Source organism: Ascaphus truei, chromosome 2 (genome assembly GCF_040206685.1).
Source record: "Ascaphus truei isolate aAscTru1 chromosome 2, aAscTru1.hap1, whole genome shotgun sequence".
NCBI classification, from domain to species: Eukaryota; Metazoa; Chordata; class Amphibia; order Anura; family Ascaphidae; genus Ascaphus; species Ascaphus truei.
The window spans coordinates 41,472,465-41,488,593 of record NC_134484.1 but is presented as its reverse complement, the minus strand read 5'-3'; the positions used below and the strand labels follow the sequence as shown (position 1 = coordinate 41,488,593).

At 41.9% G+C, this 16,129-nt stretch overlaps 1 protein-coding gene across 1 annotated transcript in view; it reads left to right on the top strand.

The window, feature by feature from the left end:
* Positions 1 to 6,200: 6,200 nt before the first annotated feature.
* The window catches only part of FAM83A (family with sequence similarity 83 member A), a 59,977-nt gene continuing 50,048 nt past the window's right edge, over positions 6,201 to 16,129 (top strand). Inside the window, exon 1 of the mRNA XM_075582255.1 lies at positions 6,201 to 7,023. Coding sequence (XP_075438370.1) covers positions 6,541 to 7,023 — 483 coding nt within the window. The 5' untranslated portion in view covers positions 6,201 to 6,540. The remainder of the gene's footprint in view (positions 7,024 to 16,129) is intronic.

Below are 16,129 nucleotides of genomic sequence, written 5' to 3'. Positions count from 1 at the left end.
CATACCACTTCACAGTCAAATACATTTCTAAAACATGAGCTCTAAAACTTGGCTGTAAAACATGCTTCTGCGCTGGGTTTTAAAGCTTGGTTTGTAGAACGTGCTGGCGGGGCAATGATATTACATAGGGCTATTTTACTACTAAAATACACCATCTTTATACATAGACGCGTACCTGCTGCACGTACAGGGCAACACAGGCTGCATTTACAGGGCAACACAGGATGCATGTACAGGGCGGCACAGGCTGCATGTACAGGGCGGCACAGGCTGCATGTACAGGGCAACACAGGATGTATGTACAGGGCAGCACAGGCTGCACGTACAGAGCAACACAGGATGTATGTACAGGGCAGCACAGGATGTATGTACACTGGCGACACACTTTATTCGAGCTCGGCTAGTCCCACGAATTCGGGTATACCCGGGTGTATTGAGGTTTGTGACTGTTTTCTGCCCGAGTGCATTGAGGTATTTTCCAGGAAGGGATTGAAGCATTTTATTCCCGCTGGCTGCAATACTGCACAGTATATATATATATACTGCATTACAATTCATGAATTTATGCCATTTGGTAGACACGCGAAGCATTGCAGCCTATTAAATCCTAATCATTATCATTTAACAGATCAGCCGCCCGTCAGCCAGGCATGAACCCAGGCTGGGAAGGCAAACGCAACGGGGCTTGTCAGAGGTGAGGAGCGGCGCATTCCAGGTATCTGCCAGGTACATACTGGGTATTTGCTCGAATAGAGTGTGTCGGTGCAGTACAGGGCAGCACAGGATGTATGTACAGGGCAGCACAGGATGTATGTACAGGGCAGCACAGGATGTATGTACAGGGCGCACAGGATGTATGTACAGGGCACACAGGCTGCATGTACAGGGCAGCACAGGCTGCACGTACAGGGCAGCACAGGCTGCACGTACAGAGCAACACAGGCTGCATGTACAGGGCAGCACAGGATGTATGTACAGGGCAGCACAGGATGTATGTACAGGGCAGCACAGGATGTATGTACAGGGCAGCACAGGATGTATGTACAGGGCAGCACAGGATGTATGTACAGGGCAGCACAGGATGTATGTACAGGGCAGCACAGGCTGCATGTACAGGGCGGCACAGGATGTATGTACAGGGCAACACAGGCTGCATGTACAGGGCGGCACAGGATGTATGTACAGGGCGGCACAGGATGTATGTACAGGGCAACACAGGCTGCATGTACAGGGCGGCACAGGATGTATGTACAGGGCGGCACAGGCTGCATGTACAGGGCGGCACAGGCTGCATGTACAGGGCGGCACAGGCTGCATGTACAGGGCGGCACAGGATGTATGTACAGGGCGGCACAGGCTGCATGTAGAGGGAGCACAGGATGTATGTACAGGGCGGCACAGGATGTATGTACAGGGCGGCACAGGCTGCATGTACAGGGCGGCACAGGCTGCATGTACAGGGCGGCACAGACTGCATGTACAGGGCGGCACAGGCTGCATGTACAGGGCGGCACAGGCTGCATGTACAGGGCGGCACAGACTGCATGTACAGGGCGGCACAGGCTGCATGTACAGGGCGGCACAGGCTGCATGTACAGGGCGGCACAGGATGTATGTACAGGGCGGCACAGGCTGCATGTACAGGGCAGCACAGGCTGCATGTAGAGGGAGCACAGGATGTATGTACAGGGCGGCACAGGATGTATGTACAGGGCAGCACAGGATGCATGTACAGGGCGGCACAGGCTGCATGTACAGGGCGGCACAGGCTGCATGTACAGGGCGGCACAGGCTGCATGTACAGGGCGGCACAGACTGCATGTACAGGGCGGCACAGACTGCATGTACAGGGCGGCACAGGCTGCATGTACAGGGCGGCACAGGCTGCATGTACAGGGCGGCACAGGATGTATGTACAGGGCGGCACAGGCTGCATGTACAGGGCGGCACAGGCTGCATGTACAGGGCGGCACAGGCTGCATGTACAGGGCAGCACAGGCTGCATGTACAGGGCGGCACAGGATGTATGTAGGCCTGTGCGGAATGTTTAGAGCTCTCTTTGTATTCAATCTCAGTGTGATCCACGACTTTATTAACACATTCAGTTGCTACCTTTGTGGACGAAACGCGTCAGAGGATTCTCCTCATGTGTTTTTATTTTTGGCTTATATGCTGCAATAAAGTTTTTTTGTAATGCACCTGCCTTCAGCCTGATTTCGACTGCTGTGCTCATTCCCACATCCCTGCCTTGCGATTGTCTCATATAATAAAAGGTACTGCTTCACCGGTGATGCCTCCTTTTCACAGAGTGTTCCCTTCTCTGTGTGTACTAATTGATCAACATATTGATGAGGATGTTGCAAAATAGAATGATTGAACCCAAAGGTCCCTGGGCCTCACCAGTTACTCTTGTCTCTAGATCTTCGGAGACATCAGTTTTTGTATAGATGACAGAAATTGCAATGATGTTACCATAAAGGACAGATGACAGATGGAATTTCTCCCTAATCTATCATTCTTCTCTGCAGTGGACCTTGCCTCAGGATATTGGCAGATGGAAGGAAATCCAGCATGTAGCCGCAAAACAGCATTTTTCTTGCAATGTGGACTTTTCCAATTTTGTGTTTTACCTTTTTAACAGTGCAATTCCCCTGCTTCTTAACGGCAATTAAGGAATACAGTTCTATCTGAATTGCTAACACAGTGTGTGTTGTCTAACTGTATCGTGATAGCTTCAGCTTACTTTCAAAAACATCTTTTGGACATTACCTCAGTGTGTTGTTGGGCCTGGCCATTGGAAATGTCAATTCTTGCATTGAGACATCTTTACCTTCTTTTATTGGAGGATGGGTTAGACACAGACCCTCAAAAGGTTTAATCTAATCATGATTTTCCTCGCACGCAGAGTTACTCAATTAAGGCAATTCTCTGGACTTCCTGGTTGCTTTGAATTGCCCTGTAATCTGAGCTCAAATGATGTGTACAATGGCTTAGAGGCAGTTCTCTTTCAACACTCAGCTGCTAGCAGTGGACGGAAGTTATTATTTCTCATGTAAATCGAACACTGCCCACCATGGAGCCTTATATGCTCAGGTTTAAAATGGAACTACAGATTGAGGCATGGACCCCTCATTTGACTCTTTGGATAACCGTATCTACTATCAGGCATCTGATTCATGTCCTGTGGCAGCCTTCACTATTACCACCAGTATACACTTACAGTAGGAATATCTAAAACCCAGTTGCCACCTTGGCACCGAGCTTACTGAGAAAGGGTGTTCACGCCATATATGCCGTTACACCTAGTGCCATGATGTTTTCTATTTGAGATGTATGATGAGCAAAGTTTGTGAACACAGACAAATTTGCTTTTTTTTTCTGCACAATTTTGAAAAGCTCAGCAAAAAAAAAAAAAAAATTCCCTGCACTTTGAAATCAGTATGAAGGTCACAATTCAGGAAATGTTACCCTTTTTTATACTGGCATATTAGAAACGTCCTGGCAAAAAGTGGGCAAACGATGGCAACATTTTCAAAATTGGTGAAATTTCCAGCCACGTGAAAGGTTGCGAACATTTTGTGAAAGCACAAAATTGGTGGAAATCTTCCTTACTCAACAGGCCTATATATGTATGTAAGTATTGTCATTGATGTACATAGCACTTCACAGTAGTAATACACATGGTAATCACATAAATAACAAATAATATAAATAACAGGTCATGGGAATAAGTGCTTCTGACATAAACTTAAAATTTAGGAAGAGGAGTCCCTGCCCTGAGGAGCTTACAATCTAATTGGTATGTAGGAGGAACGAGACAGGAGGAGGAATTCTGGTAAGTGCTTCTTCAGGGCGCCAAGCTTTATGTATCATGTGTTAAGTATTATCCACAGTGCTATTCATATGCTTCTTTAAGCAAGTGTGTCTTAAGGTGGGTCTTAAAGGTGGATAGAGAGTGTGCTAGTCAGGTACTGAGGGGAAGGGCATTTGATAAAGTTGACTAATGAACTGTTCTCGCAGCATGGGGCTCCACTGATCTTTCTTAATCTCTGATAGAGCCGAGGTACACACTTCACAAATGTCGTTTTCAATGAAGCAGTTTCTGTTTAAGGCTTTCAACATGATTTTATTTCCTCTGTCTAATCTGACAGAATTAATCACACCCTGAAAACGGCAATAAGGGCCCCTGTCACAAAACAGCATAGTGATTGAGATGTGCTCCTACCATCTTTGCAATTAAAACTAGTAAGGGAAACCAATCCCTAATTGGGTGCTCTAAAGTAACATCTGTGAGGGCTTATATACATTCAATAATCAATTGGTGGGTCCAGGATATATAGTGATCTGTGAGCAGGGTTTTCTATCACCAATAAAACGATGAACTCCGTCATATAATAGCAGCAAAATCTTTAAACACCATAGACATACCACTGTAGGGAGGGAAACCTCTAACCTGACCGGTGTGTTGGTCCCTTCTTTGGCGGGTCTCGCGATCCCAGCGGGTCTTCTCGGCAGAGAGTGTCTGTACTCACATAACTGCCCTGATGCCGGTGTGCTGCTGTGGGGAGAAAGCTCAGCTGCTCCGTCGCGTGCGTCCGTCCCGACGGCTGAATGCAGAAGGTAGGTAAGGGGGCTCTGAGCACTGCTTGATGATATCAGGCTGGAGGCAACGTGCGGTGAGATAAAACTTTTTTCTCACCGCACGTTGCCTCCAGCCTGATATCACCAAGCAGTGCTCAGAGCCCCCTTACCTACCTTCTGCATCTTTGCAATTAACTCTATGTACAGCTCCCCATGCTAGTTCTCAAGGTCAGGGGTGCTCAGCTCCAGTCCTCAAGCCTCCCACCCCAACAAGTCAGTTTTTCAAAGACTGAGCCTCTGATTGAACCACCTGTGCTGAAGCAGGGACTGATTGAGCCACCTGTGCTGACTCTGGAACTGATTGATCCACAAGTGCTGAAACTCGGATAACCTGAAAACCTGAATCTAGGGGGGGGGGGGGGGGGGGGGGGGGGGGGGGGAGTGGAGTTGAGCACCACTGCTTTAGTTCTTATGTAAGGAAGAGATCTGGGAATCTACAGATGCAGCGGCCATTGACCAAACATTTCCCGATTTGTATTCCTGGGCAAACCCAGGTCGTGCCGCATGATTTCTTCAAACTTTCCTGCGTTAGGACGCGTGTTTACTAGTGTTTTTATCAGGCGTTGTCTTAAAATCTAAAAATCTAAGTAATTTGAAGATTAACATTACGAGTTTATACTGTATACTGTATATGGGAAAGAAGTCCTTTCTGAGGCTCCTTAGCCATACACTAATCCTCTAACGGTAAAACATTACGGGTGTGATTGGCGGCGTTCCCTGAAGAATAACGAGTGAATGCCGCGCGGTATACAGCAGAGTTCACGAAAACGGTTCCGTGACATGTTCGGATAACGACCGCTGCATCTGTACACCTTGGACACAGAAATGGGCAGTCTGTGAATGCTTGTTGAAGAAGTACACTTATCAGTGTATATTCCCATCTGTAATAAATGCCAAAGTAATCAAAACAATATGACTAAATGAACAGGCAGAGGGAGAGGCTGGATGTAAGAGGCAGACATTTAGATGTCAAAATGGCCTAATTTCAGAATGATAAGTTGTGATGTTCTCAACAAGTTCTCTGGGGTTTGAGCCAAGATATTGTAAAAGCAGTTGGACATCCTCAGTCTCACAAATATTGAGTGGTTTACAGCAGATCCCTATAACAAATGTCAGTACGTTTGCCTCCTCTGACATTTGTAATCCACATACAGTATTTTCTATCATTTCACCAATGATTTCATAAAAAGCATCCTTTACAATAGGTTTGGTTTAATATTTAAACACACTCCACCACTTCTGAACATGTTATCAGGGTTGTTCCTCTGGGGAACCATTTCTGAAAGTCTCCTGGGTTGCAGATTGGTACAAACAACAGCACCAGATTTATTAGAGAGTAACTAAATGTCATGAAAACTATGGATTTTTGTGTGTTCCTTTATTGCTCCATTTTGCAGCAATGAAAACCTCATTGTAGCCCATACACAACTGCTTCCACAATACAGCCAGATTAATAAACAGCTTCATCCCTGATTAATGGAATAACTTAAAAAAAAAAAAAAAGAAGAAGGTGTCTGACAGGTCTATAGGGGGAGTTGCTCAATCACTGATGTACAGTAGCCTGTAGGTAAGGTGTGCACGGTGCTTTCAGGTAAGCAACAGTTCACTTCCTCCTCCAGCCCAGTTGAAAGTGCAGGGTGCACTGTGTTTAATCTTTGTGCTACATGAACATTGCAGTGGGCATGTTGCTGCAATGATCTTCAAAGCTTTCTACTAACCCTAATACCAAGAAAGGGCAGTTAGCATTTCACTGGAACTGTGGAGAGAACAGGAAACATTGAGAGCCAGTTCGTTGATGTTTTATTTATTTTTTTGCACAGCACTGTCTATAAAATCAAGAGAGAAAAACAAAATCAACTGATATATATATATATATATATTACTCTGCGAGGAAGAAACATGAACCGACCAAAGCACCTGGGAAAAATCAAGAAAAGGCTTGAGGAAGCCAAAAATAAGTGGACCAAGTTGAACAAAATAGAGATCAGCCATAATGAGAGTGCCAGGTTAGCCACTGATGCTCTCTTGGAGGGGGGTCCTGAAGAATACCAGAAAGTACTCAGTGAAGAAGGGGAGGTAGACTTTCTGTCTCCAGTAGAAGTCCAGTATATACAGGACAATGTGAAGGAGCCTTGTTGTGCCAGCGACAATCATCCAGAAAGTGAGACAGGAGCAGTGCCGAATGGTAGCCATTCCCAGAAGTCTGGGAGCTACTACCCCATGAACTCGGAGACCAGTGAGCCCACATCACCGCTGCACAACTGGAGCGCAGAGGAGAAGCCCTATCTGAAGGACAAGTCCAGTGCCACAGTGTACTTCCAATCTGATAAAGCCAACACCATCAGAGAGATTATCAGGAGGTGCATACACAAGACAAGCCAGGTACCGCAGGAGACATGCTGTGTGTGTGTGTGTGTGTGTGTGTGTGTGTGTGTGTGTGTGTGTGTGTGTGTGTATCTATATCTATATATATAAAACAAAACTATATATATATATATATGTATGTGTATATATATATATATATATATATATAAATAACAAAACTATATATGTGTGTGTGTGTTTGTGTGTGTGTGTGTATATACTATTTTTATTGGATTACAAAATGTAGATCTCAATATATTCAGGTACAAAAAAAAGTATTTAAAAATGCAATTGTATATATAAGACTGGATAGGATACATTAATGGATGTTTGTAAAATATAGAATTAAAAATGAATGTGTAGAATTTGCATGTGTGTAAAATATATCTAAATGTATACAACTATATTTAATGTTGCATCTTATTTTCAACAACATAAAAACTCTATACAACATATCAACCCAAATATGTATCATTGATTATAGTAGCACTCCACTAAAAATGGTGTGCTAACCAGCAGTTTTAGCTGCTAGGAAATTGGGTATAATAGAAAGTAATAGCAGGCACACAAAGAATGCAAAATTGCACAAAGTACAAAGTTTATTACTATGGTTGGGACCTTAGTTTTACACTTTTTGAAACTTTGCATAAGTTCTGGTGTGCCTACTATTATATATATATATATATATATATATATATATATATATATATATATATATATATATATATATATATATTTGAATATATATGAGTCTCCGATATACTGTTCCCGTGTTATTATAAATAATGCAGTATTTGACTTGTCATCGCTCACATTTCGGGTATATTACATGTATATATTTATATAAACATGTATGTATATAAATATATATACAATAAGAAAACAACATGCACATCTTATTTTCAACTATATATATATATAGTATACACTATATAGTAGTATATATATACACTTTTAAAGTAAACTATTGACTTAACTGCATAGAGTTTAACTAGGAAAAGAATAAAAAGTATAAAAGATCACAAGACAGTTATAGCAGTGGGATATTCACGAAGTTTGTTTATTTATGTTTATATTATACATTATATAATATACATGTATTTGTTTTATGCTGTCAGTGAACACAACGCTCACATACTGTCGCTGAACTATAGAGGTGCAATGAATCCACACTCCATGCAACCTACAAGGCATGAGCCATGTACTGTATAGAGAGACTTCCACGTGGTCCCACATAGCAAGCACATGGGATGAAATCCATAGGATCTAAAAGTCAAAACCTCAACCCCTTCCATGCCAGAGGGGTCTGGAAAGCAATGTGATCCCATGCATTTCAGGAAAGGGATTATAAAAAAAATAACTATTACTTCTCCCTGTAGTGATACAACCAAAGCAACAGAAATGTTTAACCCCATCTAAACATAAATATAAACAGCAAGTACAACCCAGCATGTGTAGGGTAACTTATTCAATGAGACCTTTCATTAATAACTATATATATTCCCCTACAACAGGGGTTCTCAAATCCAGTCCTCAAGTCATGTTTTCAGGATATCCCTGCTTCAGCACAGGTGGCTCAATCAGTCCCTGCTTCCGCATAGGTGACTCAATCAGACTCAGTCTTTGACTGAGCCACTAATTGAGCCACCTCTGCTGAAGCTGGGATATCCTGGAAACCGGACCTGGTGGGGGAGGGGGTAGGGGGGAGGGGGGTTGAGGGGGGTTGAGGGGGCTTACAGACTGGAGTTGAGCTCCCCTGCCCTACAACATCCCACCAGTAGGTAGAAGTGACATAATGTTACCATTTTCTTTTTGTATCTATGTTTGCTCTGTTAACCCCCTTGTACTGCGAAACTCATCTGTAAGGTCTTGCTGGCCACTTTAAAAGTGGAGCAGTTAATATGATCTCTCAAGTCAATGAATGCGACAGAAGCGATGGTGTAAGAAGGGGCCCCCACATATGTAGAATGTCAAACCCTTAGTAAAAACATATCCCCATTAGAACGGGGTGTTCCGGATACCGGCATGTGCCACAGAACATCCTCCCAGCTGTCATTCATGTGTCAGATTGTGTAAACCCTTGTTTTCCCACCTGCCACGTGTAATCCCATCACTCATCCTCATATAATGACCCATACCCCTGAGAAGAAGAAAAAGATACAAAAAACACATATTAATGCACTAAATCACTTGTCATGTTGGATGTGGATTGGGGCGTCTTGGTTTATTGTAGTATGCTTGAGATCACTTTCCCAGTAGCACTCTAATTGACACAGATAAATATATAATATTGTGGGTCTCGGGTTTGTGGTTGCTAAGATTGTGTACAGTATGTGTGATTATGATGAGCAGCCAACACACGGTAGGGATTACTTACTGACGTCTCCTGGCAGCAAAATGAGTGCACAAGAATAGGGCCGGTCGTATCCAAGGATTAACAACGGGGTTTACAGTGTGATTCCTTTTTCCCCCTTTTCCTTGATAAATAAAAGTTTTTGTTTTTTTTACACTGGTTTTCGTCCCTGTTTTGCAGCTGGGAGACTTTAGTTAATAGACCCCAGCCAGTCCCACAGTGATATGAAACCAACTGAGACACAGAAACAATAGGATCTACGTACTAAGATTTGAATCTAAAATGTTTTGTGTGTCAAAATAACAGTGCGATAAAGTAATACAAACCTTCAGCAAACGCATGGAAAGTCATGGGATAAAAATCACTTGCCAGAGGTGCGCCTATTCGCTAGGGTTATTATTTGTGTTCCTCGTGATGAGCATAGAGGAAACTAGCTTAAAAACAAAAAGCAGTACGGTGAAACCGGTCGGTGAGGATTTTAATATGAAAAAGCTTTTTTTTTTTTTTTTTTTTTAAAGGTACCTTACTTCCACTTAAATTTTTTCTGTATTCATCCAGCTATTCTACTGTTTATATGAAACAAATAAAATGTAAGTGTTAATTTTATTTTTGTGTATATATATATATATATATATATACAGTGGTCGACAAATCACCAAAAAATCTACTCGCTGAACAAAAAAAATCTACTCGCCACCTAGTAACACACGTGTGCTGCTTAGGCCAATAGGAGCTCGCCACGATGTTAAATCCACTCGCCCGGGGCGTGCAAATGTATAGGTTTGTCGAACATATATATATATATACACATACATAGGAATAATTGGGTGCGTAATAAACAGTTAATGTATAGCTATGTCTGGATATGCTGCCACTATGTATAGGGTTTACACATAAATCCACAAATGCATATAGAGAAAAGATAACATTGGGCGCAAACCTAGACAAAATAACTAATAAATAGTCCCAGTATATTAATGTAAAATATGTTGCCTATTCCAACATATTTCACACCAATATACTGGGACTATTTATTAGTTATATTGTCTAGGTTTGAGCCCAATGTTATCATACATATACATACATATACATACATATGATATATATATCCCTGTGGGTGCCAAAGGAGTCCGTAACACAGCAGTGCTGTGCAGGACCTTTCTTGCAGGAAGGGTTAAAGAGCACATATTACATTCTGTTCTTACGGAATGGATCCCGTGAACATCACGTGTTTGCTTTACCTTGGTTTGTGTGTTTAATAGGAATATGCCTTTCCTGAAATGACTTGATGCCACATATTTTCTATTTGTTTTGCAGAGAAGTTTTATAGGAAACTGCGTTAATTTCTGCATCTTCAGTTGACTTTGAGGGATCTTTTTTCACATTGACTGTACAATAATGACATATTTTTCAGTGAAATATGGTCTTACTGTATGGAATGATGAAAATAAGTATTTTTAACCATTAGCTAATAAAGGCTTACTGCTTATTATAAGGTTTTTTTTCTAACAACTAACAATCCCTACTATGTTTTGAATATAGTGATAATTACCCAACCATTTTCAGTCTTCAGGAGGAATAGTTAAACCAGTATTTTTCAACAGGGGTTCAGCAGGTATTCTTAAACGATTTACAGGTCATTTGAAAACTTTACCAAATACAGAAGAATTTACAATGCATCTGATCTCAGACGCACTATTAGAGAGGATTGGGGTTCCTTATAATGCATCTGATCTCAGATGCACTATTAGAGAGGATTGGGGTTCCTTACAACGCATCTGATCTCAGACGCGCTATTAGAGAGGGTTGGGTTCCTTACAATGCATCTGATCTCAGACGCGCTATTAGAGAGTATTGGGGTTCTGAAGAATTTCACAATATAATTAAAGGGTTCCTTATTGAAAGATATTTTGAAACCCAGTGGTTTAAACAGAATAATGGGCACACACAGTTCACATATTCGGGTAGGGATCCCTTTATAATAGGTAGGAACAGTAATGTTTGAAAGACACACTATTATAGAACACATACCACATTAAATAGCCCCGCTAAGCCTCTTTTACACGGAATTCAATCACAGTAAAGTTGTTACATGAGTTATTTACCATATGCCATGGCACAGGTTGTTCCTTTTATGTCTGCGTTTATTTTTTTGTAATGAACTACTGTACTGTCCGAGTGTGAGGTCCTTGTTTCTTTAAGCACGCTGCCCTTACCACTGAGATCCAGATCCTCAGGTCTCGAAGACTCCGTATCTTCTCACCTCAATTTCCCAACCAGCTCAATGGAAATGGGGAGTTACTTATAGACGGGACAAAGGGACATGTCTGCTTAGAATGACCACTTATGGGTATATTCGTCAAAGTCTGATACTCGTTATTTCATAAATCTACCTATCTACAGTCGGGTGTTCAGCCCCCACTCAAAACAAGAACTGCTACTATTCTTCAATATGTGCTGCTTATGTTTTACAGGAAGAAATAAAATGAAAGATATTTAATATTATGTTTTATGTAGGCTCCTAAAAAACATATTGTTGAAACTGCAGATAGAAATATTTCTGGTGTGGACATGGAATTGAACACATAAAGTGTGACACTTTTTAGCCTTTTTTTAATTTTTTTTTTAAATGACACTATCTATCAAAGTCTTCTAGCTGCAAAAGTGGGGCATAAAAACCACACCAGATTTTCCAATGAAAAAAATGTCTATTGCTTTTAATAAGAATGATTTACTTTTTTTTGCCTCAGTTCTGCTTAATTTTTCGCACCCGGCAGACTTTGACAGATAGGCTGCTGTAGCTTCAATCTGCTCAATTAAGCAACTTTTACAGTCACTCTTTGGCTAAGTAATGTAAAGAGCCATTAATGGATAGCTACTTTGTTTTTTAAGGGCTCTTCAGCCATTAATTATGGTTGAAACTGCCTATGATAAAAAGTGTGTGTGTGTGTGTGTGTGTGTTGCATTTGTTGTCATGATGGACTCTGCTTGTCACTGATTGTAACATCCGCTATTTATTAGATGGTTTCAGTAATAAGTTATTCTAATTAGTAGTGTGCATTCACTAGATCAGGGGGTGGCCACCAACAGGTCAGGTTTTATTGATATCCCTGTTTAAGCACAGGTGGCTCAGTCATAATGACAGAGTCACTGATTGAGCCACCTGTACTGAAGCAGGGCTATCCTTAATACCTGGCCTGTTGGTGGCCCTTGAGGACTGGAGTTGGCAGTCCTGCACTAGATACTATTCTCATGCCTGCAGTCTCGCTCACATATTGTTGCTTCCGCTGCTACACAGAATCCAGTAGGAATAAGGGCAATGAGACGGCCTTGATTGTTTTATAGATTGTTACCTTAGCAGCTACTGAACGGCATTTTACTAGGAGGCTAGAAAATTACCCTTTGATTGACTGTTTGGCTGCATTAATGTTGGCAATGTCAGGAGCTGTCCCCTTTACTGTCAAAGGAGCTTATGTGACATTCGAGGGAATAAAAACAGTATTTCTTTCTTGTGGCATCGCTTTCAATGCAGAGTCAGCCACCGCACATATATGAAACCTTTATCCACTCCATGATCAGAACATTACAAAGACAGGTCTGTGCATAAATCATACAACATCACGTAGAGGTTCAGGCAGCATTCAGAAGTACACAGGGGTACAGAGAAGGGAGAAACCCCTTCGTTGGTGCACCACAGATATAAAAGAGTAATGAAGAGCTGTGTATAGGAGCAGCAAGGTGCTGCGTAGCACTGTTTGGGTTTAAGTGGGTTAGTTAAAACAAACAACTTTTAATACGTTTGTTAAAATAGGCATACAGGTGATATAAATAATAATGCACATAATTCTGTGGTTAGACTCACTGTAAAGGGTTAATTCTAGGTATGGTAAATAATGTACCCGTTTAACCACAGTATGACTGTGACAGTGTAAGTAGTGTCAGGTCTTCTTTGTAAATTGATACATGTACACAAATGAAATAAAGAGTACTGCATGTTTGTGTCATAGACTAGTTGTATCTTTTGAAGTTCTGGTGAACACTAGTTACTATATATATATATATATATATATATATATATATATATATATATATATATATATATACACACATACTATCTGCAGAGGTTGTGTGTGATCCCTATGGAATACAACCCACACAATTGGTGGGTATATCTGCCAAAAGGAGATGGCGCTTATTGCAGCAGAGGGTTCTTTGAATCTCTGCTCTGTGTGCCTAGGGTAATAGACATGGTTACTGTCGCGTTAGACGTTCAGAGCACAAGTGTTAGTGTGCACAGGTGGTATAGTTGGACTCACTTGCCATCCTGAATGCAGTGTTGACACACATGTTTACTGCACGCTGGCAGTGCGAATACACAGGATTAAAGGACAAAATAAAGCCCCCAAGTCTGTAATTAAGGTGGAGTTGTTCACTCACAGTTTAATGTTAATTTCAGAAATACTGTTCATGATTGGTGTGTTTCTACTGAATTGATATATTACCATATGTAATCAGATATAGTATATAGAAGTATTGCTATTAGGACAGCAGCTGCAGATTTGCCCTGGAGATAGATCGTCTCTGGCAGTTTTCTTGTGGATCATAGAAAGTTTCCCGAGGGGTGATTGCCAGTTAGGTTTAGCACTGACTGAAGCAGGGTTCCTAGTGATCGGTTTCAGACTGCTAGGAGCTTAACTAAGCTACTGTGCATGCAGCATGTGTGATTGAAGCTGGCGCTGGTTGAAACAGAGGGGCTTATGCGAGAGAGGTACGTACCAGAAAGGCTTAATGGCAATAAATTTGCCACAGGATTGGCATTTCATTTCGTCCTATGCAGGGTACTCCGGTAGCCCGGTGTGCAGGAAATTGTTAATTTGGCGAGTTTCACTTGGCGTGAAACTCGGCATTCAGAGGCCACCATAAAGCCAACTTTTGCTGGCGGGCAAAATTTCACACAAACGCGCCATATAGTAGCTCCGATTGGCGCGTACATGCGCACCGGAGCTACTGGAATAGTGCGTGTTTTTAAAATGGCGAAATCACGCTTCTCGCCACCCGTCTGGCTATTAATTTTGGAAACTAAATAATTCTGGCAGATTTGACTTTTCCCGCCAAGTTCTCGCCACGAACTCTATGAATGCGGACATTTTTGCCACAAACCTGGCGAAATTGTCCTTAACGTACCTCTCTGCATAAGCCCCAGAGTTCCTAGAGGTCTGCTTAAGACACAGCAATTAAAGCTGCAGTTCAGTCTTTTTTTTTTTAAATTTATTTTTTTACTTCAATAGTTTTATGTGCGCAATCTCTAATTACCTAAAGAACTGTATAGCTGCCGGTCAATTCGTTCGCCATGTATTGATAGGTCGAAATTTGGTGACATAATTAGTGAAGGGATCTTTTTATATTCTGCTTGTCTGTCAGTGAAACCTCATGAATATTCATGAGCTCTCCTGCACTGACATGTGCTAGAGGGAGGGCAGGGCTGACAAAGGGGTGTGCCAGGGCTTGTGACAGGACATGAAGGGGCAGTGCCTTAGCAAATGGCTGTTAAAATAGAATACAAGAAAATTCGTCTTTAAAAGTTGTTTTTTTAAATACAGAAAATGCTAAAAGTATTTTTTCTTACTACAGAACTGATTTATTAAAAAAAAACACACATGCAGGATATTGACTGAACTGCAGCTTTAAGCTGTTGTGCAGGCTGCGTCTGTAGTTTCAAGCCCAAAGGTAAGGGTCTATGCCAGGCCTGCACAACTCCAGCTCAGTCCTACTGAGCCACTAATTGAGCCAGTTAACTGTGCTGAAGTAGGGATATCCTGAAAACCTGGCCTGTTTGCAGCCCTCGAGGAGTGGAGTTCTGCAGGCCTGGTCTATGCAGTTTGTGATATACACACAGACTTAAGCAGATAGAGAGCCAGATTCCTCTGCCCAGGTACCACGTTTAAGGTACAACAGTCAATACGATAGAGGAAAAGCTGATCCCATGTCTGTGAGCCGTATTCAGACTTGCACTGTTCTGCACGAGTTCCCTTCTCCCAAACGGATGAATGCCGTGGACTTCAGGGAGTTGCACTGTGCATAGTAGCCATGCTTAGTAGTGCTTAGAGCACCCATGGGTGAAGTCCCTTTGGCTGCCTTTCTCATGTTTTCTACTGCCATGGTTCCCGTTGCTCTAAGCACTACTAAATGATCCAAATCTCCCTTCAGCCTGACAGGTTTTGTACGGACTCCTCTGGATCCTGACATTGGCCGGAATCAGTGGTATCTTTGTGGATGCAATTCTAAGGCAATAGAATACAGCTTGAGATTGTGCAGATATCAGTCTCCCATGGACGTTGTAGATAAGTACCTGAAGAAGGACCTATGTTTGGCAGCCCCTACATAAACAATATTCGGAAGTATTGTGAAACCAAGGGCGCACTTTAACCAGGTGTATAGGTATTGGTCCTTGGTTAATGAAGATTAATCATATGTTGTCATAACTTTTAATGGACCAACAAGAGCGTTCTTCCTACGTGTAATATGGTGTATACAGCATTCAAAACTAGAGGTGTGCGAACTCTTCGCCTGACTTTGCGGAGATGGCAAAATTTACCCCTGTTTGCAAACTTGTAACTTTTAGAAAAGTTTGTGAGATAACAAAAAAAAAAGAATTTTAAACTGTAAAGCAAAAAATGTAATCTAACTTTGAAGTTTGCCAGTGAAAAGTACCCTAAAATATGTTTTCCGAAAGGTTTGATCGAACTGTAGGCGAAGCGAACCGTGTCAATT